This window comes from Mustela nigripes, chromosome 9 (genome assembly GCF_022355385.1).
Source record: "Mustela nigripes isolate SB6536 chromosome 9, MUSNIG.SB6536, whole genome shotgun sequence".
NCBI classification, from domain to species: domain Eukaryota; kingdom Metazoa; phylum Chordata; class Mammalia; order Carnivora; family Mustelidae; genus Mustela; species Mustela nigripes.
Genome location: NC_081565.1, coordinates 154,534 through 181,307, shown reverse-complemented (window position 1 = coordinate 181,307; position 26,774 = coordinate 154,534). Strand labels below are relative to the sequence as shown.

At 59.7% G+C, this 26,774-nt stretch overlaps 1 protein-coding gene across 1 annotated transcript in view; it reads left to right on the top strand.

Annotated features, from left to right (window-relative positions):
- Positions 1–627: 627 nt before the first annotated feature.
- The window catches only part of CACNA1B (calcium voltage-gated channel subunit alpha1 B), a gene marked incomplete at its 3' end in the record, with an annotated part of 179,569 nt that continues 153,422 nt past the window's right edge, over positions 628–26,774 (top strand). The window contains exons 1-3 of the mRNA XM_059412121.1: positions 628–1,061; positions 2,019–2,124; positions 5,620–5,759. Of these exons, the coding sequence (XP_059268104.1) occupies positions 781–1,061; positions 2,019–2,124; positions 5,620–5,759 (527 nt within the window). The remainder of the gene's footprint in view (positions 1,062–2,018; positions 2,125–5,619; positions 5,760–26,774) is intronic.

Sequence of the window (26,774 nt, the reverse complement as noted above, 5' to 3'; positions counted from 1 at the left end):
GGAACCCCTTCAGGAAGGCCTAGGATATGACTGAGGCCTGAGGGGCCCCAGGACAGAGCTGTGCATCCTGAAAACCCAAGCCCAGGAGTTGAGAACATGGTCTGTGAGGATGTCCAAGACTCCGAAAGGAGGGCAGGAGAGGGCCCGGAGCCAGCATCTTGGAGGCCACTGCTGGTCCGCAGCAAGGGGAGTGAGGTGTGGAAAGAAGCATGGGGAGCCGGGGGTCGAATTCTCCGCAGTTTGGGCTGGAGCTTCTCATGGCCGGTGACGTCTCCAGCTCCTAGGGTCAGAGGAGGGGTCCACTGGGGCCGCTCTTCTCAGCGGCGGTCCGTCGAGGGCTCCCAGCTCCGCCCGGCTCCCGGGCGCCCCTTCCGGGTTCGGCATCCAGCCAGGGCCCGCCCGGGCGCGAGACGGGACGCGCGGACGGCGCACGCTCCCCGGCTGGGCTCAGCCCCGAGGCCCGGGGGGCCGAGCGGCAGCCCAGAGCGCTGGCGGCGGGGACCGGCCGCGGGGGACAGGGCGGGGGCGGCCAACTGGGGGCGGGGCGGGTGGCGGTCGGGCGGGCGGGGCGAGCGCAGATTGGCCGGGCGCCGCCACGTGACCGGCCCCTTATAGGGCGTGGTGCGGGCGGCAGAGTCGGGTGCGGCGGCGGGGCCGGGCGAGGTCCGGTGCGGGTCTCGCGGCTCCGCTCCTGCTCCGCTCCGAGCGCCTGGCTGGTGCGCCCCGCACCCTCCCTGCCGGGGCCGCCGGGCCGGGGGATGCGCGCGGCGCCCGGGAGCCATGGTCCGCTTCGGGGACGAGCTGGGCAGCCGCTATGGGGGCGCCGGTGGGGAGCGGGCTCGGGGCGGCGGGGCGGGCGGCCCGGGCGGCCCGGGCCCGGGGGGGCTGCAGCCGGGCCAGCGGGTCCTCTACAAGCAGTCGATCGCGCAGCGCGCGCGGACCATGGCGCTGTACAACCCCATCCCGGTCAAGCAGAACTGCTTCACCGTCAACCGCTCGCTCTTCGTCTTCAGCGAAGACAACGTCGTCCGCAAATACGCCAAGCGCATCACCGAGTGGCCATATCCTGCCGGGGGCCGGGCCGCGCGGGGGCCGGGGGACCGTCCGAGGTCGAGGGGACGGGGACCGGGCGCGGCGTCGGCGTCCGCGCCCGGGCGGGTCTGGGAGGGGCGGCCTGGGCGGGGGTGGCGGGGGGTGGGGGGGTGGCCGGGGCTGGGGCGGGTCCCGTGCGGCGCCCAGTGGCCATCTTCCCCGGGGTCGGGAGGAGGGTGAGACCTGGGGAGAGGCGGATCGGGGACGCGGCTCTCGGCGAGGAGGGGGCGGGGCGGGGCTCCGGGACCCTCCGCGCGCCGCGTGTGCGTGTGTTTGAGTGTGTGCGCGCGCGCGCGCGCGTGCGGTCGTGGTGGCGGCGGCTGCGGGAGCGGGATGGACACTGGGCGGAGCCCCCTGTCCCCGGACTCGTCCGTCACTCCCTTGGTTTGGGTGCAGAGCGCGCGGCCCGCCTGGAGGGCACCCGAGGGCGAATCCGCGTCTGTGTAGGTGTGAGCACCGTGTGGACGCGAGCCGGGGCGCGTGCCTGGCTGCAGGTGCTGGCGTGTGTGCGGGCATTAGAGGAACCCGGTGCTGCGCGTGCGTGCGTTCGGGGCTCCGGGGACATGTCGGTGCGAGTGCCCGTGGAGGTGCATGTGGCTGCGTGCCTCTCGGCGGGGGTGTGCGCCTGCGCGGGGTCCTCCCTCCAGCCCCTCGGGTCGCGGGAGCCGCGCGGCGCGGGGCGGGGGCGCTGTCCGCGGTGCTGACGGCCGCCGGGACGCGCCGAGGGGCTGCCGCCCGGGCTGCAGAGGCTCCGCCTGGAGGCGGCCCCCGAGGGGAGGGCGGGAAGGGCGGGGAGGGCTTCCGACCGGTGGGTCTCAGCCCCTCCGGAGGGGGCCGGGCGCTGGCGGCGGCAGGGCGCGCTGGGGCTCGGCCTCCTCGCCTCCCCTCCCCCTTGGCGCCTCCCGGCCGCTCCTTAACCCACGCACTCCGTTTGAGTACATGATCTTGGCCACCATCATCGCCAACTGTATCGTGCTGGCGCTGGAGCAGCACCTCCCTGACGGGGACAAGACGCCCATGTCCGAGCGCCTGGTGAGTGTGGTGGCGGCGCGGGCCTGAGGGCGGGGCTGTGGGGGGGCGGCAGCCTGTCTGCTTCCGCGGCCGGCTAGGATCTGGGGCTCGGTTCAGCGTCCTCCGCTGGGTGATCTCTTCTTCGCGGAGGAAGAGCAGAGAACCCAGGCGGCTGACACCTCCCTCGGGGCCAGAGGACTGGGGTAGCCCGCGCCGCCGCTGATGGGAAGCGTGGCCTGAGAGAGACCGCGTTAGCCAGCAGCTGTCTGCCCTGGGCCGCTGGCCGCCCCGACCTCAGATGGGCTGTTCAGTTCCGCGACCTCATGCCCGGTCCGAGAAACCAAGTGAAAGCAAGGGTGGGGGAGGGACATTCGTAAAGGCCGAGGGAAGTGTCCGGTCTGGGAGTGCCCGCCTTTCTGGCTGCCCACCCTTTCCCGCAGGGCTGAGGTCGTCTTTGGTCCCTGTGGTGTGGTCTTGGGTCTAGGGACTGTCCACCTCTCCTTCAGAGTTGGCTTTCCTGGCTCTCCTTGGAATCCCTTCTCCATGTCCCCCCTCCCCCCATCATATGGGAAGCGTTCTTCCCAAACAGCCTAAGTCATTTTCACCCATTCCTGCCAAGACCTCCGCAGATCCCTGTGGAGTCCCCTGTTGCACACGACAGTCAGAACTCCAGGGCAGGGTCTCTGGAGGGGCAGAAGGTGATCTGGACCACTGAGCCTCATTTCAAAGGTGAGGCTGTGTCCCCTAGCCCCCAGTCTTTCTCCTGACGGATCCTTTGGCTCAATGTAGGCTCTTAGGCCTGAGGGCAGGGAGAGGAGCAGGGGCCTGGAGAGGGGTTCTGAGGCCCCGCTGGACAGCTGCTAGAGGTCCTAAGGCCCCTGAGAGACAGCCCAGCCTCCCCTAGGGGCACTGGGCATGGAGAGGAGAATCGCTCTTTCCTTGTTCCATGGCAAGCAATTTGTCCTCTCCACAGTTTCTTTCCCTAACTTCGGTGGAGATAGATAGGAGGTGCTACTGGGGCAGTTCAGTGCTCATCCCTGAACTCCAGAACTCCCCCTCCCGGCCGTCACAGGCCGAGGGCTGGAGAAGGGAAGACAGAAGAAGGCTGTTTGGAGGTGCTCACACTTGGGCAAGGCACCAAAAGAAGGCGAGGAAGTGGACAGCCAGGGAATGGGAGGCTTCCTGGAGCAGTCTTCTGCAGGCCAGGAGTTTGGGTTGTGCGAGAGGAGGGGTGTGAGGGCAGCTCTGCTGTGCCGCCAGACGTAAGTGGGTGTGGTCCTTGTGGGTGCCTCTTGCCTCCTGTGGAGCCAGACAGGGGTGGCTGGCTTCCTGTGGGCCCCTCGTGCAGGCTGGTGTTGTGTGTGCTTGTGGTGAGCGTCTGTTCTGAAGGCTGGAGAAGAGAAACTGAGAGCTGGGAAGCTCTGCCAGGCCCCAGGGCGTGGCCATACCTCCAGAGAAATCTGGCAGGGGTAGGGCCAGAAGGAAAGGGGCCAAGAGATGGTGGGGGGTCGGGGGGCAGGGAAGCTGGTGTACGGTGGTCAGTCTTAGGCTTGTCCCTGCCAGGTGGCAGGCTTGAGTGGCCCAGCCAGACATCTGGGCAAGTCTGAGCTCCTGCCTCCAGGTGAGGGAAGGTTTGCTTTGTGTTGGGGGTGGGGGTTGAGTCTATGGGGAAGACAAGCAGAATGTGCCCAGCTTGGGCCTGGTCTAGAGGCATGAGGACCCCTTGCTGACCCTAGCCCTGTGTGCAGACATAGGCCTTCAGACCCTTAGTGGAGAGAAAGCTGGGACACAGAGCAGGGCCTGGAGAGGAGGCTTGCTGGGGTAAGAGGCTAGATGATGCAGGTGCTTCCTTGTTTTTTCAGCCTGGACTGGGATGGGGCCTCTACAGCTCCCTGTCTCTGGGGGCTCTGGCCCCCAGCATCCATCCCCTGCCTGAGCAGCTCGAAGCCAGAACCCCTAGCTGGCAGTCCCACTGCACCATCCACCAAAGCCCATGGCTGTCTGTCCACCCAACCCTCCCCAAGCCACTCCTCAAGAGTGGGGCTGGCAGAAGAGCAGTGATGAGAGAGTCTGGGGTGGGGCCACATGGCATCTCCCAGCTCTTGCCTGCTCTTTTATGTGGCCAGAAGCTTTCTGTTAGGATGTGTTTGCTCGAGCCAAGCTGTTTCCTGGGCCAGATGTCAGCAGCCCCGTTTCCTTGAGGACAGGGGACCCTCCAGAACTAAACTAGACCTAAAGCTTCCGGGCCGTTATTCCTGTCATGAGTCAGCATCTGGGTAGCAGGACGGCAGGGCTGAGCCATGATGGACACTGGGCTGATGGGGCCCCTCAGGGAGGTCACTTCCGCCATGCACAGCTGGGAAGGCCCAGGCGGAGGGGACACCAGGACAGACGGGGAGAGCTCTTGAGGACCAGGCTTCTTGGGGGAGGAAGGCACAGGCCGCAGGCCCTCAGTGGGAGCTGAGAGCGGCTGCTGGGAGCCAATCTGGCCCTCCCCACCCCTGTAGCTTCATGGTGGCCAGTCCTCAGACCCCGCAACCCTGGCCCCTCTCAGGCAGGACCGAGCTGCTGTCTGAAGGGTGGTCCCTGTAGTGGCTCCCCGAGGGCAGACCCTTTCCCTGCCCAGTCCATCTGCTCTTTGCAACAGTGGCCCTGGTGCACAGTGTCTGAAGTTCGTGCTCAGGCCATTTCTCATGCTGACCCTCCAAGTGCAGCCCCTTGCTCCGGTTCCCTGGGGCCCCCGTGCACCAAGGTTCTCTTGCCTTCCCCATGTGAGCGATGCCCGGGGTCACTGACCACACTGGCTGTGTCTGTGTCCATGGGGCACCCTCCTTCTGGAGCCCTGGTTTCCTGGTTTCCCACCTTGCTCTGCACCAGAGGGGCCCAGCCCCAGTGTACGGTCTTGGTGGAGGGACAAGACTGGCTCATGGGTTCCCTCCACCTGGAGCTCCTTTCCTTGCTGCCTGGCTGGATGTCTTGCCCTCCAGAGGCTCCCCGAGGCTGGCCTGTAGTTGCCCCACCGAGATCTGAATGTGTGTGTTGTGATTAGTGCGAGATGTGTGCTGAATGAATAAGCGGGTCCTTGGCTGCTCTCTAGGGAGCTGGGACTTTATCCAGGCAACTTCAGCAATGACTGGAGCCCAGGATCAGACCCAGATCACCTCTGGGTTTGAGAACGGCTCTGTTTCCACTGAACTGTGAGTCTGCAGCCCGGTCCTTGACCTCCCTGTGTCTGTTTGCTTTAGAGCAGTGGACTGACGCTGGGTGGAGTGCACAGTGCACAAGCGCGGTCAGCCTGGCTGCCCCTGCTGCGAGGGGCGGGAGGTCCCAGGACGCCTCCCTGTTCCCTGTTAGGACAGCAGGGCAGGGGAGCGAATGACAGAAGGGCCTCGTAGGGGAAGTGCGGCTGGCGAGGCCGAGCGGAGGGGCGGCGCTGGGGCGCGTGTTTGGTGCAGCTGCCGCCCTGGGCCTGCCGAGCTCGCGGGCGGTGGCGACCCTCTCTCCGCTTCTCCTCAGGACGACACGGAGCCCTATTTCATTGGCATCTTCTGCTTTGAGGCGGGGATCAAGATCATAGCTCTGGGCTTTGTCTTCCACAAGGGCTCCTACCTGCGCAACGGCTGGAACGTCATGGACTTCGTGGTGGTTCTCACCGGGTAGGCGGCCGGGGCGGGCTGTGCCCTTGCGGGGAGGGCTGGGGCTTGGGCAGCAGCGTCCACGCCGGGCCGTGGTGCATGCGAGGCAACGCGGGACTGCCAGCCTATGTGGGCCGGGGCTGTTGCCCTGTGTGTGGTGATCTCGGCTGAAGGGTGGCCCCCCGGTTCCGCTCAGGTGTAGCCACTCCCGAGCAGAGCCACGGGCAGGCTAGGCCCCGGGGCGTACCGTGGGGGCAGGGGTTCGAGGCTCTCCCGGCCCGGCTCAGCTGGTTCCGGCCTGAGGAGCTCCTAGCACGCGCTCGGTGCCGCGCTCAACTGAGCTTGTCACCCTGTTTCCTCGGTTCCCGGCTCCGGGCTGGTGCTCAGTCCGTGTGTCCTGCCCACCGCTTTCCTCCTCAAGTGGACCCTGGTCATGACCACTTTGGGGTTCCCAAAGCCACCCAGGAGGTCTAGAGGTTGACCTGGGGATGAGCTGGGGGCCGGGGTGCAGGCAGAACGCCCCACCCTTCGGGGTCTCAGTCTCTGTGTCTGCCCGGTGGGCCCCTCCTCTGGCCAGGAGGCTGAGGGCCGGAGCTGAGGCCTTGCTGCTTCTGCGCTGGGCGCGGGGAGCGGGGGAGGGCTTGGGGAATTTGCTCCAGAGGACCTGTTTGCACAGCCCAGGCCCCAGGGGCCCCAGCCCAGGCCCGAGACGGCAGTCTCTTCTTCCCTGGGGCTTCAGTGTCCCTGGAGAGGCTCAGCCCAGATCAGAGAGGAGGGAGCAGGCCTCGCTGTGGCCCAGAACCGTCCTTCCCAAGGAGGGGTGATCGTGTCCAGGGAAGATCACCATCCTTGTGCTCCATCCTTGTGCTGTCTGCCCAGTGACCCCCTAACCTGCCTTGGTGTGGGTGAGAACACGTGCGGAGGTGGTTTGGGCAGAAGGCACAGGAGGGAGGAGGTGACCATGAGAGCCTGGGTATGGGGCTCAAGCTTCACAGGCTCCCTGCAGGTGAGAAGACACAGACTCCGCTGAAGAGCCTCTGGACTCCTGCGCCAGGCTCTCGGGGTGCCTGCCCTATCCCAGGGGGCCCGCTTCCCTGTTTGCACAGCTGCTCATGGCTCGGCCCATGTTCTGTGCTGGTGCCGGGCTGGCATCCCACCGGGCGGGTGTCTCCTGGAGGGACGTCGGGCTTGTCCCCGACCCCTCCTGCCTTGTGCTTTCCCTCGGGGCCGAAGCCTGTGGCCCTCACCACCCTTTGGCCAGCACCAATGGGACGGGCGCGTCTGAATTCCCGATGAATGGGTTTTATGCACGACTCTCAGATTTCCATTCCACGTTTCAAGATGACTAAGAAGGGAGGGGAGCGGTGAGCCTTCTCCAGGGAGTTGTGGGGTTCCAGCAGCAGACACAGGGGCACTCCCTGTTCCCGGGCGGGTGTGGTGTCAGGGCGGCATTTAGCAAAAGCCCCTGAGGCTTTGTGGAGACTGGCAGCCACCTACGTGCCCCCATCCTCGGAGGGCAGGGCGCTCACCGCCCCCTTCCATCCCCCACAGGCACTGGGGAGGGTGGCCAGGAGTGTCCTGCTGTTTACATCGCTCCCTCTCTTGAGGTATGAGTCCCTGAGGACAGGAACGGTGTCTTATTTTTCAGGGTGTCCCCAGAGCCTAGCTTGGGGCGGGTCCCCAGGAGAGGTCAGAGAGTGTCTGCTGAATTGACTAACGGGTTCCTAAGGTGGCGGGTGCTTGGGGCTCGGCCCTGCCTCCCAGGAGGCAGTCTTTGATGCCGAGGGCTTGGGCTTCCGGGGACAAGGCCGGGAGGCAGAGGAGCCCCCACTCACCCCGTGGCAGGACCCCTGGTCTTCCGATAAGCTCGTCCTGACAGGGGTCCAGAAAGCTGGCCCCTCAGTGAGGGCTGAGAGAGACCTCCTGAGGGGAGAACACCCCGGGCTGCCCTCCTTGGCCTGTGACACGCCAGAGAAGAGAATGTGCCCATCTTCCTGGAGGCCCCAGGGAGAGGACCCCAGAGGTCCTGAGACCGTAATGCCGGCCCCTGACGCTACTCTGGGAATCCGTCCATCTGTCCTCAACTCTTCCCCTCCCTGATGGCCCCAACTTCTCTCCCGCCCTCTGTCGGCCACCCCCCCGCCCCCGCCTCTCTGCCTCTCTGCCCCTCCCTCCCTCCTCCCGCCCTGGCCTGGTCCTGTCTCTCTCCTTCGTCCTCAGTCTCGGCTCTTTCCCTCTCAGTCTTTCTTGCTGACTTTCTCTTTTCGGCCTCGTTCTGTCTCTCTTCTGGGATACAGAGTCTCTGCTCTCTGTGTCTACAGGAGGAGGGCCTGGTGTCCAGGCTGCTGTCTCTGCGCAGCGTCCCCAGAGGTGGCTGTAGGCCAGGAGGGGACCCCAGGTGGGGAGGGGCTCCCGCGTGGGCCTGGGGTCCGCAGGGGGCTGGGTATGTGCGTGGGTGTCTGTGGCAGGAGGAGGCCCCTGGCCCGTCTCGGGGTGCGTGCTAGTGGGGGTGGGGGGGCAGGGAGTCGCTGGATCCAGCCCCTCGTGAGCCGCAGTCCCGCGTAGCCGTGGGAGGGGCATTACTTCTCATTACTTTGTTGTTTTTAATTAGGGTTTACTTAATTGGTGCTCAGAGGGCTGGAGGCCCATGGCGGGGAGGGGAGGGACTCTGGCTGAGAGGCCGCGTTGCTTGGTGAAGCCCAGCTTGTCCCTCGAGGCCCGCTGGGGTCCCTGTGCTCCTGAGGCTGGTGTGCGGGTCATGGGAGGAACCCTCCGGCTGAGATGGGGACTCCACCCCTGCCTCAGGGGACTCTCTTTTCCTCAGATACTCACCTGTAAACCAAGCCTGGGTTTATCCCTGGCACTACGGTCCCGGCATCTAGTCCTGGCTTCACTGGAATGAGCTGAGGGGCTGTCCTGCCCACAGTCTGTCCTCGGCCCTCTAGCCCAGGCATCTGTCACTGGAGCGACCCTCTTTTGAGGACATCATTTGCTAACCACTCATCACTTACTTATGCAAAGTTTGCTGAGCCTCTGCTGGGTGCTGGGAACCCAGCGGTGAACCAGACCACGGAGCCTCTGCCCCGGGGGCCGCTTTCCTGGGGGCACGGTCTCTGCAGTCCTATTCGGTTTCTTCTTAGTGTGAACAGTCTTCTTCGATCGTCACCCTTCTTTTACGTGTGAGGTTCCATTGTGCCGTCCCCTGCCCTGGCCCTAAATCTAGGCTCCATAAGGACAGGTCTTGACTGGCCGCTTCCTGGTGACGTCTCCATGCCTGGGGTGGGGGCACCATGAAGATCAGTCCGTGAACAGAGACCCCGTGCTTCAGTCCCCACAGGGAAGAGCAGTCAAGAGTGTGGCCTGTGGGCTGGGAGCTGCCGCGGGGGGCGCTCTGAGAAGTCCTCCACGCTGAGCTTGGAAGGACAAAGGGTGAGCCATCTAGATGCTCAGGAGGCTGTGGCTGGAGGTGCCAACACAGGACACAGGGGTCCCCATGGTCTTCTGAGCCCAAGACGAGACAGGATTCCTGGGGAAGCTGCCCATTTGAGCCCAGCGCCCCGAGTCTGGAGGGTGGGACTGGCCAGCGAGGTGTGCGGAGAGGAAAGAGGGGTGTTGTTTCTGGGAGGAAGAGCCCTTCTTGAACAGAAGCAAGAAGCGGCTGCGCATCTGAGCGAGTGTGGCCTTCGGTTCTTGAGGAGGGCTGGCTGGGAGGGGCTCTCGCAGGGAGGGAGAGGGGTGCGGGTGAGCCCCTGGGGGCAGCTCTTCCTCCCAGGGAGTTTTGTGGCAAAGCAAGGCAGGAAGCTGGGGCAGTGGCCGGAGGGAGAGGAAGGGGCAGGAGGAGCACTGCGGCCTGGGCACTAGTCCCAGAGGCGAGGACGAGCGGAGGCTACGGACGGGAAGTGCTGGAGAGCCGTCCCAGGTGGATGAGGGAAGTGGCATCCAGAACCCGGGCTCCGTGTCTGTTGGCCTCTAAGCAGGAAGCAGGGGAGGGACTGGTGGGTGAGCAGGCAGGGCCGGTGCCCAAGGACAGGGGGATGCGGGGGGAGAGAATGAAGGGGGGTAGGATGGCTTCCCTTGGCTGGCATCCAGCGTCCCCTCTGCCTGGGCTTCCATCTCGGCGCACGTTCCCGCCTGCGCTCGGTGTCTGGCCGTCTGCGCCCTCACCCTCTTGGACGGTCCTTGCCAAATGCGCTAGTTGTGGTGACACGGAGTCTGCCCTCTCCGGGGGAGACCATGAACAAACCCTGCGTGCCACGCGGGGTGGGGACATGCAGGCTGCAGGTGGGGACACAGAAGGCCAGGAGAGCCTGTGGATGAGGTTTGTCCCTTCGGGGGATTGGAAGGTCCCTCAGCAGAGGAGCAGGCATGAGGGGTGGGACTCAGGGAACTGGGAGGAGGGCGGAGGGGGAAGGTGCAGGCCCCAGGGGCTGCTGGCTGGCTCGGAGAGCAGGGCTGGTGCTGGGGTGCGGGGCTGAACCCGAGGGCTTGGTAGCCCCGGAGGATAGGAGGGGCCGTGATGGGACGGGGCTGGAGGGAGCACTGGTCTGCTGGATGGCCCCCAGGAAGCCCTCTGGCCCCTCCCTAGTGTGGCACCCCCATCCCAGCCCGCCTGTGTCTGACTTCCGGATGCTGTCCCCTGTCACTGTCTCCCCCGCAGCCCCCTCGGAATCCCCAACCCCATCTGGTCCTGAGGGCTCGGTTCCAGCTGGCAGTCAGGGCAGGGGCAGGGTGAGGTCCCCGCAGACCCCAGGGACATCTTCCTGCTCCCAGAGAACCCACAGTTCCCAAGCCCTGAGTGTCCCTGCTCCTGCCATGGCCTCAGCCTGGTGCTTTCCTTCCTGGTCCTAGGGGACAGCAGAGAAATGTGTCCCAGCTCAGGCAGTTGGCTTCTCTAGGGGACATTTCCAACCACAGCTTCTCATTTTACTTCAAATTAAACTGGGATTTCTTTCCAGGACATGTAATTAGAGCTCAGGGTCCTGCCTCCCTGGACTGGGCCTCCTGTGGGAAGAAGCGGGGGGAGCAGGCAGCATTGCGTAGGGAGGAGGTTTGGTTCTGGGCCGCCCTTGGCCGCTGGGAAGCCCGCTGCTTTGTTCGGTTGGGGTGTGGACAGGCCTGTGTCCTGGTGCTGAGGAGGCCTGGCGGACAGCAGCGGGGAAGTGGTGAGAGAGTACTCTGGGGAGCCAGTCCAGAGGACACCTGCCCTGGGCCTGGAGGGTCCAGCAAGTATGGGCCATGGCGAGCTGTGTGTGTGTCCTACCGTGGGGACCAGGGAGCTGGGCCTCCCGGCGATGACAAGTGACTTCACACCTGCATAAGGAGTGACCCTGTGTCTGGGTTTGAGATGACAGAAGACACCCTGTCTGAGTGCCCAGCAGCACTGGGTTTGGACCTGGGCTGCCCCCACTGTGTGTGTGTGAGCTCTAGATGTAGGAGCAGGGTTCCGCTCAGCCATTACAGTTAGCCCCGTATGGGGTCTTCCTCCTGTGACTGATCCTACTAGGGGGGTGTCTGTGGCTGGTCAGGTCGGGGGCTGCTGAGGGGGGTCTCTGTGGCTGGCCAGGTCGGGGGCTGCTCGGGGGGGGGGGGGGGGGGGGGCGGGCGGGGGCGGGGGGGGGTGGGGGGGGGGGGGTCTCTGTGCCTGCTCAGGTCTGGGAGCTGCTGCGGGGGTCTCTGTGCCTGGTTAGGTCAGGGGGCTGCTGGACTTTCTCTCCTCATTCCCACCTGATGCTAGAAATGACTTCCTCAGTGTGTAGTTGGGACAAGGGGAGGGGGGCTGAATTCTAACAAGTGGCCCATGGAGCAGCATGAGGGGCTGTCAGGACCAGTATTATTTGGGGCTGAAGTGTCCGTCCCTCCCGGCGGTGCCCATCGGTGGATCAGAACAGATGTTCTGGGGGTTCGCAGGCCCGCCTGGAGCTGTGGTGTCATTGACGAGCCTGTTCCCAGAGTGGGCTGGGGGGAGGGTGGGGCAGAGGGGCCCTGGGCCCAGCCCCCCAGGAGCTTCCCTCCAGGCAGTGGCCTCCTCCTGGCTCTGCTGGTCCCTGGGGACAGACCTGGGCCCCCTGCTGGACTCTGTAACCTGAGGGAGGTGGGTAGGTCGCCATCCGGGCCTCCCTTGGCAGCACGGTCGCCTGCCCTGGTATCTAGAGAGGACCAGCCCCCTCCCCTCTGTGGGCTGCCTCTCGGTGTCTCCTCTCTCCTAGTCCCCCTCCCCCTTCTTCCTATGTTTTAGGAAGCAGTCAGAGCCAGGCCCCTCCTGAGCACTGCCTGCAGAGCCCCCTACTCGTGCCTCGTGTCCAGGGGCATGGCTGAGGAAGAGCCCTGTCCTTCAGCCCCGAGGGCTGGGTGATCCTGGGTGGGCCAGGGGATCCAGATTGCCCAGCCTCCAGGGCTGAGCTGGGCCATGGGCCCCTGACCCCAGGATTCAGGCTGTGGTCCTGGGGTGTCCGGAAAGTCGGCCAGGGCTAGGCATGCCTATGAGTGGTGGGGGTTGGGGGGGGTGTCTCTGGGCAGGAGCCTCAGGTCAGTGTGCAGATGCTTGGGAGGGCTCTGTACAGCTTGGGGACAACTCTTCCTTGCCAGCTAGTCCAGCAGCCCGGAGGGAATGTAGGCTCAGGCCGTGTACCTGCAACCAGGGGCCCAGAGTAGAGAAGGAGCCCCAGAGTAGAGAAGGAGCGGCCGACGACTTCCTGGGCAGCTGACGTCTGAGCTGGAAGGAGAGGCCCTTCCGGCTTCATTCCTAGTGAGCCTTGAAGCCTTGGGGGTCAGACTCAGGGCACCCTGCCCCCAGGGCCCACCAAGTTCTTTGGTGAGGGAATGGAGGGGGGTAGATGGGCAGCCTGGAGGTATCAGTCCAGTTTTGGCAAGTGAGAGGGGGATGGGGTGCTGGACGGTGGCACCCATCTGGGAAGGGAGAGGACACAGCCAGGTTGGGGCTGGGCTAGGGGCTGGGGTGTGCCCACTCTCCGGTCCCGCACACGGTCTGCCTGGCGCCCTGAGCTGTTGGGGGGCTTGGGGGGAGGCACTCTGCTGTCAAGGTTGCTCCCTGTCTTGGATCTGGGGCTGGTAGGCTGAAGAGGCATGGCCAGAGTTCTGAGATGCCAACATTTAAGAAGAAGGAGCTTTGGAGCGCTGGGGTGGCTCAGGTGGTTAAGCGTCTGACTCTTGGTTTCACTTCTGGTCTTGATGTCAGGGTCAGGAGTTTAAACCTCTCGGACTCCACACTGGGCACCGAGCCTGCTTTAAACAAGAGAAGAGGGAGGAGGAGGAGGAACTTCACATGAAAATCCACATTTCTGTCTGGTTTGGGAGAGTCCCAGCAGCTTCTGTTCCCTTGGGTTCCTGCGGGTCTGCCCCCACTCTTGGGGTGGGGTCGCCTGAGCTGGTCTATGGCCTCCTCCCCAGGCTCAGCCCTCAGGCCTCTGGGAGCAGTGGTCCTGCCCACAGCGTCACCATCCTACCCACCTCCACGGACGTGGCTGGTGCACCTGCAGAGGCCACGGGAGGTCAGAGGCCATGGGAGATTAGGCTCATGGCCGGTGAGGGTGGGGACCTGCCCTACCGGCTGGTGGCGGAGCCCAGGCCTGGACTCTCCCACCCCCATCTCACATGGTGAGCTCAGAGCTATAGATTCACACGGAGCTGAGAAGGGTTGCTAATGGTTGCTAATGTCTTGTTCCTGGGCCTGGAGCCAGGGGCCACAGAGTCAGATGGAGGGACATGTTCAACAGCTGTGCTCCCCGACCCTACCTGGCTCCTGGGCCCTTCTTGGGTTGTGTCCGTGGAGGGACCCCGGGGATGAGCGGGGCTGGGCTCTTCAGGACCCTGGGCCTCCCTCCCCGGCCTGGGCCAGCCCCCCACCCCCATCTGCAGTCAGACGATCTAGACCTCTGTGGTTCCCAGCCGGCCCCTGGGCCTCCTGCCGCCCACCCTGTCGCCCCTCACTGCTGCCCCACGTCGCTCCTCCGTTCCCCGGTTCTGTGTCTCAGCCGCCTCCCTGGGGGCGCCACTCTAGGAGCTCCCAGCATGCAGGCCAATGGCACTCTCTCCCCAGATAACAAGAGCCTGTGTCCGTTCCCCTGTCCTGGCTGCGGGGCGGGGGGTCCCTGTGGCCTCTGGCCGTCTCCCACCCTCTCCTCCACCCTCTGGCCCCTCCGTCCTTCTCTTGCCCCAAGAGGCTCCCTGCCCAGGGCTCTGTGACGAAGCCATCTCTCCACACACAGCTGTGTTCCCTCGAAGGGAGGCACTGTGTGCTCGTCAGCTCAGGCTGCCGTAACGAATCCCGACCCCTGCCGGAGGCTGGAGGTCCGAGGCCGGGGGCTGACACGGCTGGTTCTGGCCAGCGCTGTCTTCCCAGCTCGCGGCCAGCTGACCTCTCGCTGAGTCCTTGTGCACGCAGAGAGAGGTCTCTGGTGTCTCTTCCTATTCTTATAGGACAGTCCTACAGAACTAGGACCCACCTTATGACCTTATTTAACCTTTTTACCTTCAAATACAGTCAGGTGAGGGATTAGGGCTTCCACACAGGAATTTGGTGGGAGGAGGACATAATGGAGCCTACAGCAGACTGTGCTCAGACCCCAGGCTCCCCTGGACAAGCCTCTGTTCCCATCGCCACTGCGCCCCGTTCCGAATGTGCTCGCCCGGTGCTGTGAGGCTGAAACCCAGCTGGAAGAGCAGGAGCCCCAGTGACCCCCGCGGGCACAGGGCAGCTTTGTGACTGATGCCAGGCGCCTGTCTGCTGCGGCTGGTGTTTGTGGCCGAGTACTGTCCTGCCTGCTCTTCCTGCTGTGGGCCCTTTCTCCTCCCTCTGCCCTACCAAAGCCCCAGCCCAGCAGGACCCAGGAGCACTGAGCGCTGGGTCAAGGCAGGAGCTCCCCAACCTGGCCCCCGGGGAAGGGGGTGGGGGTGGATTCTGCCGATGTGGCGGGAGGTAGAAAGCCCCCTGGGTGTGCCATAGCCTCCTGTGGGGGGCGGGGGGGGAAACCACTGAGGAGACTCCACGTGTCCTGTCCCCCCCACCCCCCAGGCCTCTGGTTCTGAGAAGGCAGTGATGGGGAGGGGACGGCCTCGGGATGGGCAGGAAGTCAGCGTTTCTTTGTTTCCGTCACCCGGTCAGTCCAGGGACCTACGTGTCCACTGAGTCATAGTCGGAGACCCAGAAGCCCTGCAGAGCTGGGAGCCCAGCTGGCCCTGCTGCCCTCCAGCCTGGTCCTCAGCTTCTGGTCTCTCTCCTTGAGTCTGGAGTCCCTCCTACAGGGGCATTTCCTCCTTGGGGACCCAGGCAGTGCAGGGTTGGTGGTCACAGAGACCTCTAGACCTGTCCCCAGTGCCAGCAGGAAGAGGGAGGCTGGCTGGCTCCTGAGACATGAGTCCCTAAACACTGTTTGGTGAGGTTCCCTGCAGGCTGTTCCTACAGCCATCCTGAGCCAGAGACCACCATCAGCACCTCCATTTAAAGAATGGAGTGTTTTACCTTGAGCTCCAGGTGGATTCCCCATGTACAGAGACAGTGACTGAGGCCCAGAACTGCCCACTGGCCTCCGTTCGCGCCCCCTTCGGTCCGTCGGCAGTCACTCATCCGTCCTTTGTGTCCATAGTTTTGTATTTTAAGGACAGTATAAAAATGGACTCATGTCCTTTGGGGTCGGCTGTCGGCTCCGAGGCTGACGTGGGGGATCTGCTGGGCACACTCCGTTGCCCAGCGAGGCTGCCCTATGGCCGCAGCAGCTCGCCTGGCCCCCACCTGCTGCGGGACACGGGTTGTTTGCAGGTTTTGGAGATAACACGAATGAGTTGCTGTGCACTTTGCCCCGGGCTTCCTCTGGGACGAGTACTGAAGAGCACAGATGCCTAGCTGTTCCCAGAGGCCGTCTCCCCGTTTCCAGCGGCACTGCGCGGGGTCGCGACTCCGGGCCTCGCGGCGTGTGCTGTCACTCCTCTGGTTTTGGCCGTTCTGGTAGATGTGCGGTGAGGTCTCCCTGCTTTCATCTTGTGTTTTCCCTGTGGCTGTGGTGTCGGACGGCTTTCCCGCACTTCCATACCCTCGTGTGTCCGCACAGCCCGGCTCACTCTCGGCCGGTGGTGTGATGCTGGCCCGTTGCAAGTATTTTCTCCTGGTCTGTAGCTTATGCTTTCATCCTTCTAGAAGGGACTTTTGCAGAGCAGAAGGGTCCGTGTGAACGACGTCCAGCTTCTCTGAGCCTGGACGGCACCTGTGGTCCAGAGTCCTGCTCTTCCGCAGTGTTCAGTCCTGAAGGTTTTCTCTCCCACAAGTTTGACTGTTTGATGGATCACTTTGAAGTCCGTGACCCGTTCCGAGTTTTTTTTTTTTTTTTAAGTTTTTATTTATTTATTTGAGAGAAAGAGAGAATGAGAGAGAGAGAGCATGAGAGGGGGGAAGTTCAGAGGGAGAAGCAGACCCCCCGCTGAGCAGGGAGCCTGACACAGGACTCGATCCTGGGACTCCAGGATCATGACCTGAGCTGGAGGCAGTTGCTCAACCAGCTAAGCCCTCAAGATGTCCCTTGAGATGATTTTTGTATCAGGTTTGAGGAGGAGGCTGAGGTAATTTTTTCTCTTCCTGCTTGCTCTGGAACAATTTGTTGAAAAGCCTGTATCTCCTGCGATGACTTTTTTTCTACTTCTGTCAAGAATAATCTGGGCATATTTGAGTGGGTGTGTTTTGGGATTCTCTCTTCTGTCCCACTGGTGTGGCCGTCTCCCCACCAGGCCTGCGCTGTCTTGATTACTGTGGCCACGTAAGTCTTCAAATCACACAGACTCTCTTTCTTCCCCCCCCCCCAAATTGTTTAAACTCTTCTAGTTTCTTTTCTTTCCTATGAATTTTGGGGTAATCTTGTTGGTACGTGCATAAACCCTGATGGGAGTTTATTTGAGAGCAGGGACATCTCTATTCTGTTGTCTTCCAGTCCGATGGGGTGCTGTCTCCGCCTGCATGGACCTCGTTCGACTTCTGTCCTCAGCATTTTGCAGTTTTCAGGGTTTGGGGCCTGCACATGTTTCCTCAGAGTTACAGCGAAGCCCTCCTGTCCGTTTGCTTGAGGATAAATGCTGTCGCATTGTGTTTTTATCTTCGGTGTCTCCGTGTCCATCGTTGGTATCTACAAAGATAGTCGATTTGTATATGTTTGTCTTTAATCCTGCCACCATGCTGAACTCACTAGTTCTGGGAGATATTTTCTTTCTTTTTGAGATTTTTTGGAATTTTCTATGTGGACAAATATGTCATTTGTAAGCAGGGACAGTTTCGTTTCTTTGGTTCCAATCTCACGCCTTCTCTCTCCTCTTCTTGCCTGACGGCCCAAGGGGCGGCAGCTCCGCTGAGCCTCGGTGAGAGCGGTCCGTGTCCGGCTCTTGTCTCGGGAGGAGACGCCCAACCTCCGCGATCAGCTTGCTCTGGGTTCTGTAGGTGCCTGTTTTTAAGGTGAGGCACTAGCTTCTGAGAAATTGTGTCGTGAGTCAGGGTCCCTTTCGTTAAATGTTCTTTCCGCGTCAGCGTGAACGCGGCTTCCCTGGCTTTGTGACGTGGTGGATCGCAGTGACGAGTTTTGAGTTTTGAGCCGCTGTCCTCCACGGAATGAACACGGTCGTGGTTTCGGCTTCGTTCCCACGTCCCGCGGACCCCCCGCGCCGCTGTGCTCGTGAGGGTTATCGGGCGGGAGCTGCTCCGGGCGTGGCTCCAGCTCGCTCCGGTCCGCGCCGTCTGCGGATCTGGACCATCCTGCCCCCTAACGTGAGCAGAGCAGCTCCCCTCGCCACCCAATTTTCTGGAAACCGTTGTGTAGGAACGCTGTGAATTCCTTAAATACTTGGTAGAATTCTGCAGTGAGTCCAACTGGGCCTGGAGATTCCTTTTTTGGGGCTTGTGGGAGTTGTTGGATCATGGATTCAGCTCCCTTCACGGGTCTCGGAAGCATGTGGCTCACATGGGACGCCCTGTGGCACTTTGTGCCTTTCGGGTCGGTGGTCCATGTGGTCTACACCGTCCGACTCCGTGTGTGGAGCCGCTGCGTCCCCTGGGACAGCCTCCCTCAGGCCTCCTCGTGTCTCCTCTGTCTGTCCTAGTCGAGTTCGCTAGATGTCGTCCATTTTATGATCTTTTCGGAGAAACAGCTCTTAGTTTCATTGTGGTTTTTGTCCTTTCTCTCTCTTTTCAGCCTCCTCTATTTCTCTCACTATTGTCTGCTTGCTGTGGGCTTCCTTTCCTTTCCTTTTCCTCAGTTCTTGTGGTGAGAACGTGAGACCCTGACGCTCTAACCGTGCGCCGTCATGGGGTCAGTCTGCCCCTGCCCTGCTTCGGCGGCGTGCAGACCTGTTGCGGGGGTTTCCGCCTCGCTGGCCCGGGCTCCGAGGACATTCTGTGCGGTGTTGACTGTGGTGTGCGGGTCTGCGTGTGCCGGGGCCGGGCCGGGTTCTGTCTCCGCACGACCTGGGCCCTCTGGACCGCATGTCCCGCTGTGGCTTCGCAGAGCCACGCTCCCGGGCCCTGCACGGGGTGGGGTCCCGAGCACACGAGGTGCTCCCCCCGTCCCCTGGCGTCCCCGATGGGCCTCGGTCCCCTCGTTCCCTGCAGGGTCGCCATGGGCTGCGCTCCGGCTGGGTCGCCCGCAGTGGGACGTCTTCTCTGTCCGGTTTCCTGCGGTCCTGCCTGCTCTTCTTTGATTACTGTCCACACAGTGTCTCTTTTTCTGTCTTTCTGCTTTTAGCTCGTCCGTCCCATTCTAGATGAAGTGACTTTCCTACAGACAACACAGTTGGGTCATGTCTGATTGTTCATTTGGTTTATGACAATTCTGTGCAGAACAATTGTCAGTGTGTTAGGATTAAGTTCCTTGTTGTATTTTTTGTTTCTCTTTGACTTCTCTTTTTTTTTTTTTTTTTTTTAAAGATTTTATTTTTTATTTATTTGACAGGCAGAAATCACAAGTATGCAGAGAGGCAGGCAGAGAGAGAGGGGGAAGCAGGCTCCCTGTGCGCAGAGAGCCCGATGCGGGGCTCGATCCCAGGACCCTGGGATCATGACCTGAGCCGAAGGTAGAGGCTTAACCCACTGAGCCACCCAGGCGCCCCTGACTTCTCTTTTTTATGTCTCATTTTTTTCTGGCCTTCTCCCGGGTTACTGACACAGATTTTGGAACCCCAGTGTAACTAATCTGCATATTTTGAGTGCATCTTTTCGATGGGTTTTTAGTGGTTTTTCTAAGTGTTGCATTGTCATGTAACTTACCAGTCTGTTGATGTCATTTTACTAGTTCAAGCCGAACATAGGAATTTTCCCCTTCTTGTAATTCTCTTAAATATCTCCTCCGCTTGTGTTTGAAGATTTTTATTTACTTTATATATACATATAGAGAGAGTGAGCGAGAGAGAGTGGGGTGGGGCAGGGGCAGAGCGAGGGGGGCTCTCAAGTGGAATCCATGCCTGATGCAGAGCCCAGTGTGGGGATCGATCCCGTGACCCCGAGATTAGGTCCTGAGCCAAAGCTGAAACTCAGATGCTCAGCCAGGCGTCCCATCCCCTGCTTGTGTTAGAAATGCATCAGGATATGCCGTGACTTCTGCTTCAACCGTCAAACGTAACTGAGAAAACTCAGAGAAAGAACGAAATTGTGTGGTTTTTACCCCGTTTTAATTCTTCGCATCAGCCCTCCTTCTTGATGGGCAGTGATCCCTTGTTTCCATCACGTTCTTTGTGATTAGAGCACTTTTTTTCGTCTTTCTTTCAGGCTAGGCATGCTAGTGACAGATTCTGTTAATATTTCTTCATCCGACAGTGTCCTGATTTCTTTATTCCTGAAAGATATTTTTGTTGGGTTTTGCTGTCTGGGTCGACACTTCTTTATCTTCAGCACCGGAAAATACTGTGTGCTTCCTTCTGTCCGGGTTCCTGAGGAGAAACCTTGTGCTTTGAATTGTTTCCCCTGACAGATAAGGCAGTCTGTTTCTCTGGCTATTTTCAGGAGTAGATCTATACACGTATGTATGTGGATATTATTTATTTATGTTAAATGTATAAATAAAGTGCACATACATCATTTTATTATGAAAGTTTTCAGAGAACTGAATGTATGCACATGTATGCACATGCTCCCAAAATTCAGTAAAAGTTGATGTTGCAACTTTTATTCTTTCTGTATTATATATTTCGCTAAGCATTTGAAAGATGTAGGCAAAAAAATAAAAATACAATAAAAAATAATTAGAAGATGTAGGTGTTACAAAGCTCCATCTCTAATATTCCAAGAATAAGGCCTCTGGCTGATACGAGAACAGTCACAACAGCCTCACAAAAGAGTCCCGTTACCTACCACTGAGTTCATCCCATTTTCAAATTTCTGGTGTCCTAATTTGGTTTTCAGAAGTTTGTGATGTATCTTGTCGCTATCTTTCAGTTTATCTTATTTGGAATTCATGCAACTTCTTGAATCTGTAGGTTTAAGCCTCTTGCCGAATTCGAAAGTTTTCCGTCTTATGTTGTTATAATTACATGCCTGTCTAGCCCTACCTTCCTTCCCGTTCCTTCCAGGAATGTGATATATTAATATGTCCCGTAGGTCTTTGCGGTTCCCTCTTCTCTCCCTCCTCCTCCTCTCCCTTCACAGCTTCTTCCTCCTCATCTTCCTCTTCCTCCATCTTCTCTCCCTCTTCCTCCTTTTCTCCTGCTTGGTCTGTTCTGGTATCGAGCTCATCCTCTTAGCTTTTCATTTTGGTTATTGTATTTTTCAGTTGTAATTTTTAAAAAAGATTTATTATTTTTGAGAGAGACTGCACATGGGAGGGGAGGGGCAGAGGCAGAGGGAGAGGGAGAGTCTCAGGTAGACTCACTGCTGAGCTTGGAGCCTGACGTGGGGCTCCATTTCCTTACTGTGAGATCATGACTTGAGCTGAAATCAAGAGTCTCATGGTTAATAGACTGCACCACCCAGGTGCCCCTCGTATAAAATTTTTTTTTTTAAAGATTTTATTTATTTATTTGACAGAGAGAAACCGCAAGTAGTTGGAGAGGCAGGCAGAGAGAGAGAGGGAAGCAGGCTCCCTGCCGAGCAGAGAGCCTGATGTGGGACTCGATCCCAGGACCCTGAGATCATGACCCGAGCCGAAGGCAGCAACCCAACCCACTGAGCCACCCAGGCACCCCTCGTATAAAATTTTTATAGGATTCTTTTTCGTATGTTTGATTTTGTTGATACTTTGTGTCTTTTTGTTTGTTTGTTTGAAGCATGTCTGCTGTGTTTGTGGAGGCATGTTTATCTTAACGGCTCCAGTGTCTCTGTCTGGTCTTTCCAGGATCTGTTCGATCTCCACGTTGGCATCCACGGATTGTTTCTTTTCATTCAGTTTGAGATCTTCCCGGTTTTTTGTTGGATGAGTTTTTTTTAAATAATTATTTTTTTTAAAAGATTTTATTTATGTATTTGACAGAGATCACAGTAGGCAGAGAGGCAGGCAGAGAGAGAGAGGAGAAAGCAGGCTCCCCGCTGAGCAGAGATCTCGATGCGGGGCTCGATCCCAGGACCCTGGGATCATGACCTGAGCCGAAGGCAGAGGCTCAACCCACTTAGCCACCCAGGTGCCCCTGTTGGATGAGTTTTGATTGAAACCTGGACATTTCTTCCCTAGTTTCTGAGACGGGATTTCATCTAACCCTGTTTGAGCTGGGTCTCTGACCCTTAACAGTCACTGATACTGGTCACTTGAAGGCCTCCCTTCCCAGGGTGTCTCTGGCTGCTGTGACTGTCCTAGGTCATGGTGATGTCACTGACTGGGCTTTGCTGCACCTCACCGAAGCAGTAGGTCTCTTCTGAGCTGCACAGCTCAAGAACAAGATGCCCACCTGAGAGGCCACCTTCTGCCCGGGCAGGTCGGGGTGGCAAGGGTCAGGGAGGTCAGCTGAGGGGCCATATAGCACATCCCTGCGAGGGTCGCTTGCTGTACCCTCGGGAGGTTGGGGCTGGTAGCCCTTGCCGTCTGCTCTGCAGGGTCCCTGCTTGTCCCGTAGCCCATTGAGGAGAAGTGACGGAATAATGGCCACATGTGTCTGGACTCTTCTGTGCTTTAGGCAGAGACTCTGACCCTTCTTGCATGGAGGGCTGACCCCAGCACGTGTCGGCGTGTGTCACTGTGAGGCACAAGGTCCTGGCTAGTGTCCCAGCCCCACATCTTTGTGGCTGTGAGCCTGGACACTTGCATGTGTCTCTGAACTGCAGTTTCTTCCTCTAAGATGGGGGTCATGCTGCTGACCTCTGCATGGCCCTGGCACCCAGTAGACAGCCCACAGGTTTCTGTTTGAATAACATGTGAGTGCCGTCTGCTGCCAGCTGTGTTCTCCAGGGTGGAGGCTCACACGTGCCAGGCCCAGCCCTTCTTTATCCCAGCCCGTGGCTGCCTGGGTCTGGGGCCGTCTCAGGGCCTCTGGTGCAGGGGAGGTAGGCCTGGGAGGCCCTGGGCTGGGAGTGGGCTGGGAGGCTGAGGGGCTACTGAGGCCTCTTTGGCCAAGACCCACAGGCTGTCTCCATGGCAACTGCCAGCAGCCTCCTGGGCAAGAGCCAGCACCTGGAAAGTCCGTGACGAAGCAGTTCCTGGAGACGGTGCCATCTCTGTCATGCGTCCGCCAGCTCAGCTCTGGTGTCCCTGGGCCGGAGTCAGGACTGTGGGCCTGGCTGGCTTGGCAGCTACCTGGCGGGTCCTGGCCTGGAGACCCCCCAAGTTCCCCAGTGTGAGCTGAGGCAGGGGTATGTCGGTGTGGACGCTTCTCCCAGTGGAGAGCTTCCGGTCCCGCCTGGAGCCACTTGCCTCGCTGGGCCTCAGAGAGGTCCTCGGTGGTTCTTGGGAGGCTGGAGCCGGCCCTTCCGCTGCTGGTGGTGCTGATACCGTTGGGCACATCCTGCAAGCGCTCTGTCATGGCAGCCTCACCAGGGACCCTCACGCTGTTCTTGTCTTGTCGCAGACACGCAGGGTCTTCCCGAAGTCTGGCAACCCGGAGGAGGCGGGCTCGGGCTGGAACCCTGGCTCTGGTGGCTGGGCGCTTGGGCTCCTCCAGGTGGGCCCTGCTGAATCTGGGGCACCCGTGTCGGGGTGGAGGGGGCGGCCGCAGCACCCCCGGCCTCGGCAGGGCCCGACCTTCCCGGAGGGGCTGAGTGGTGCCCCTGAAATGCTGCCTGGCTCAGGCCCTGGCTGGGACGGGACCTTCGCTCAGCTCAGCACCACTGCTGCATCGCAGCATCCGAGGGGGCGGGCAGGCCCCTGCACTCCAGACCCTTCCAGCTGCGGGTCGTCTGCCCTGAGGTTTCCAGAAGTCCAGGGGGTGTCTGTGGCTACTGTGCTGGGTCAGCAGCATGGACTGAGGCTGGCCGGGGCCACCGGACACTAGTGGTCACCCTATATTTGCTCCCTTTGCTGGGCTTGATGGGACAGAAGTCTCAGAGCTGCCCGCTTGGCCTGGGGCTGGACAGAGGACACCATCTACCATCATCAAACAGCATGACAGTTGTCCCCCTCCTAAGGGACCATTGTGAGAATTCAGGGAGCTTTGCATGCTCCCAGCAGGGCAGAATCCCCCAGACTGTCATCACCAGCCTTGTGATCCTGGCTCTGTTGGTGTCCCCAAACAGAACAGAACACGGGCTGATAAGGTTGGGGGCTGTGGGGCCACACCAGGTCTGTGGTTCCCCCCAGGCTCAGCATGGACGTTCTGAGGGGCTGGCACAGGCGGCAGGGGCAGGAGGACGTAGGGTGCGAGCGCGGGAGGGGCAGGCAAGGTGTAAGCCCCAAGATGTGGGTTAGGGTTTAGATTGGGATTATGTCTGGGGACATTGGTGGCTTCTCTGTCATGCTACATCCTCTCAGACACATAGCTGTTGTGGCTTCCTGGTCGCCTCTGGCAGTTCTCGGCATTTTCGGAAATGGGTGGCCTTGTGAGGTGTGGCTGGGTTGGGTCAGGCCTCAGACGCTGGCTCCGGCTGGGGTGTGAGCCCAGAGACTATGCACAGACTGCTGTGGGGAAGCAGAGAGACCTCAGCTGGGACCCCGGGGTCGCGGGGGACGTAGTGAGTTCCTGCATGGGGCTCAGGGACCGAGGCCAAGGCTGCAGCTGTGGGAGTCCTGCCCCCTGAGGCCACAATGCCTCGGGGAATACCCCCTCCTCCCGGGTGCCAGGGCAAGAGCGGGTCTCCGCAGGGGGCTGTGGATACAACCCGGTGCATTTACCCCCTTCTACTTGCCGTGCAGAAGGGGACCTGGGCCTGGGAGTTGGGCGACAGTCGCCATCGGGGGCTTCTATGTGCTCTGGGGCTCAAATCCTCATGTGTCAGCGACACTTGAATCATAGTTCACATATCTCTTTCTTTTCCTAGAGCAGCATGCTGAGGTAAAATTCACATACCACGACGTTCATTTTTTACAGCATATAATTCAGTGGCTTTTCGCGTGTCCGTAGGGTGCTACATCCGTGACCACAACTTAATCTGAGAACATTTCCATCAGCTTCCCAAAGAGACCTGCCTGTCTGCCTTCCCTCTCCCCTTCAGCCCCTGGCCCCCTCTGGTCCCCTTTCTGTCCCTGGATTTGTCTGCTCTGGACAGATGTGGTCAGACATGATGTGGCCCTTTGTGTCTGGTGACTTTCCTGTCACATGCGTCAGTCACGTTCCCTGAAGTTGTTACCCTTTGCATGGCCTCCCCGTGTCCTGTTCACTGTGGTATTGGTGTTGTGTCGTGTTTCTGTGTTGCCGAGTGTGGACATGTCCCGTCTGGGTTCCCCAGCAGATGCCGCGATGCCTTGGTGCAGTATTCCAACGGGACACGCTCACAGAGTGGCCTGGTGAAAAGTGTTTAAACACGATGTGCATTTCATTTTGCCAAGTTGTTTTCCAACCAAATGGGAAGCGTCGTTTACAATTCCTGCTGGTTCTGTTCCAATCCTGAGAGTCACCCACCCCCCTGCCTGCCGCCACCACGGGATGTGACGTTTCTAAAGCTCGTGTTAATTTATTGGGTGTAAAACTGTCTCACGGCCGCCTTACCTTTCAGTTTCCAACACTGGTGATTTTGGGTATGTTCGCACATTACTAAATTGTGTCTGTGACTCTTGGATCCTTGGCCATTTCGTTTTGGAAATTTCAGTGCTGCTCCAGGAGCACATTCGAGCGTGCACTCCTGCCAGGCGCCCGGCTAGGTGTGGAGCTGGAAGGAGGCACTGGCTGGTCCTGGAGGGGAGGAGAGCCGACACCCCACCCCCACCTCCCTCTCTGGCTCACGTCACCACCTCGCTTTCCAGGATTTTTCTAGAGCCCAAGACTTTGGGAAGGGAAGGCACCAAGAAATTCTTGCAGAATTCAGGGATGCATGCTCTAACTACATTTCTGTTACTGTTCGTGTAACGTCTGTCAACGTTATTATTATTCTGTATTTCTTAATTTCAGTGAAGGACATTTTTCTATATAAGTAAAAAGACATTGACTTTCTCCCTTGAAAATGTGGATATAGGAGAGAGTAAAAACAGTGGCTCACAGGCTGTCCTGAGATGTTACTGCTGCGAATATTTTGCAATATTTTTTTCCAAGCTTTTTCTGTGCGTAGGTCCTAAAAATACACAATTGGGACTGTGTGTCGGGGATGCGGAGGGCACCCTGCTCCCACCACAGTCCGCCGCCCTCATGGGGGCCTCGTGTAGACGGGCCTCGGCCACACTCTCTTGTCGGACATGTCCTTTATTTCCCATTTTGCTTTTACAGATAAGACCCCAAAACACGTGCGCATCTTCACCCCACCTTGGACTCCTTCTGAGGCACAAGGCCTCAAAGGTGGATGGTGGTGTGTTTCCTCTGTCCATCAGGCTTGACCGTGGCTCAGTTTCCTGTTGTTTGGTTGCGCCTCTCTTGCCAGACCCCTCGTGCCTCTGCGCAGAGCAGTCTCTATGTCCGTGTTCTGATTTGAACCCTCTTGGCCCTTGCTCTGTGCATCGGCGTGTGGTCCGGTTGCTGAGCTCAAGGAAGCCTCTCGTATCTCATTAAACGAGTCCTTTACTCTTGGCTTTTCTTTTCTGAAGTTTTTCTGAGCCTTTCTTCAATTTTTTTGCCTTTTTAGTTTTCCAGATAAATTCCGAGGTTGATTTGTTGTAGTTTAAAAAATTCCTTTCGGAACAGCTTCAATTGTTGAGAATCTCTAAGTTGATTTCTGGAGAGAGAGTCAAATTCTAAACTCGTGTGCTTCATCTGTCTGTCCAGGGTTACAGTAAATCTCACCTTTATTCAGTGCTCCCCCTTTTTGTAAATAAGATGCGGTGGTCGTCTTGGTGGAGGTCACTCACACTTTCCAGTTGCTTCTAGGTGGCTTGTCTTCACTGATGCCAGTGACTGAAGTGTTGGGTGTCCCAGTACCTCCAAGCAGGGGCGTCTGGGTTCCTTTAGCTCGAAGGCCTGTGTTCTCGGCAGGCTGCTCGGCCCGGTGCCGTCGGCCGCTTTTGCCTTTCCGGCGGGGCCTCCAGCCGGCCGTGGCTGCTTCTCGGCCTCCGTGCGGCACACCTGCAGGCGGCTGTTCCCTGCGCTTCTCTGTCGATGCTTCTGGTCTCACTCTGCTGTCCTCTCCCTTGACGGCCCCAGGCTGTTCTGTCCTCTGCAGAAGCTGAAGTTGGGGGTCCCGCAGCCTGCAGCGTGCTGTTCAAGCTGACGCGGCTGGCCGGCGGGCCTCCAAACCCAGTGACCTCCGGGCTGCCCATGGGGCTTCTCACAGCCCCCGCCCCCAGGCCAGGCTCCTCATCTCAGCCCAGGCGAGGTGGCTGCTGCGGTTCTGGGATGGCCCGCGTCGGGGGCGGCTGCGACCCGGCTCCTGGGAGTTTCATCTTCTCATTTCCTTACTTTTTTCTCATGTCTCTTGTGTTTGCTGGACTCTCGAACAAGACGAAGCGAGAACAATGGCGCGGGTTCTTACTTCATGGTCTGATTTGAAAGGGAATCCCCGACACATGCTGGCTTGTCGGCACTCTTAAGAATGGCTTCGGAGGGCGCTGGGGCACT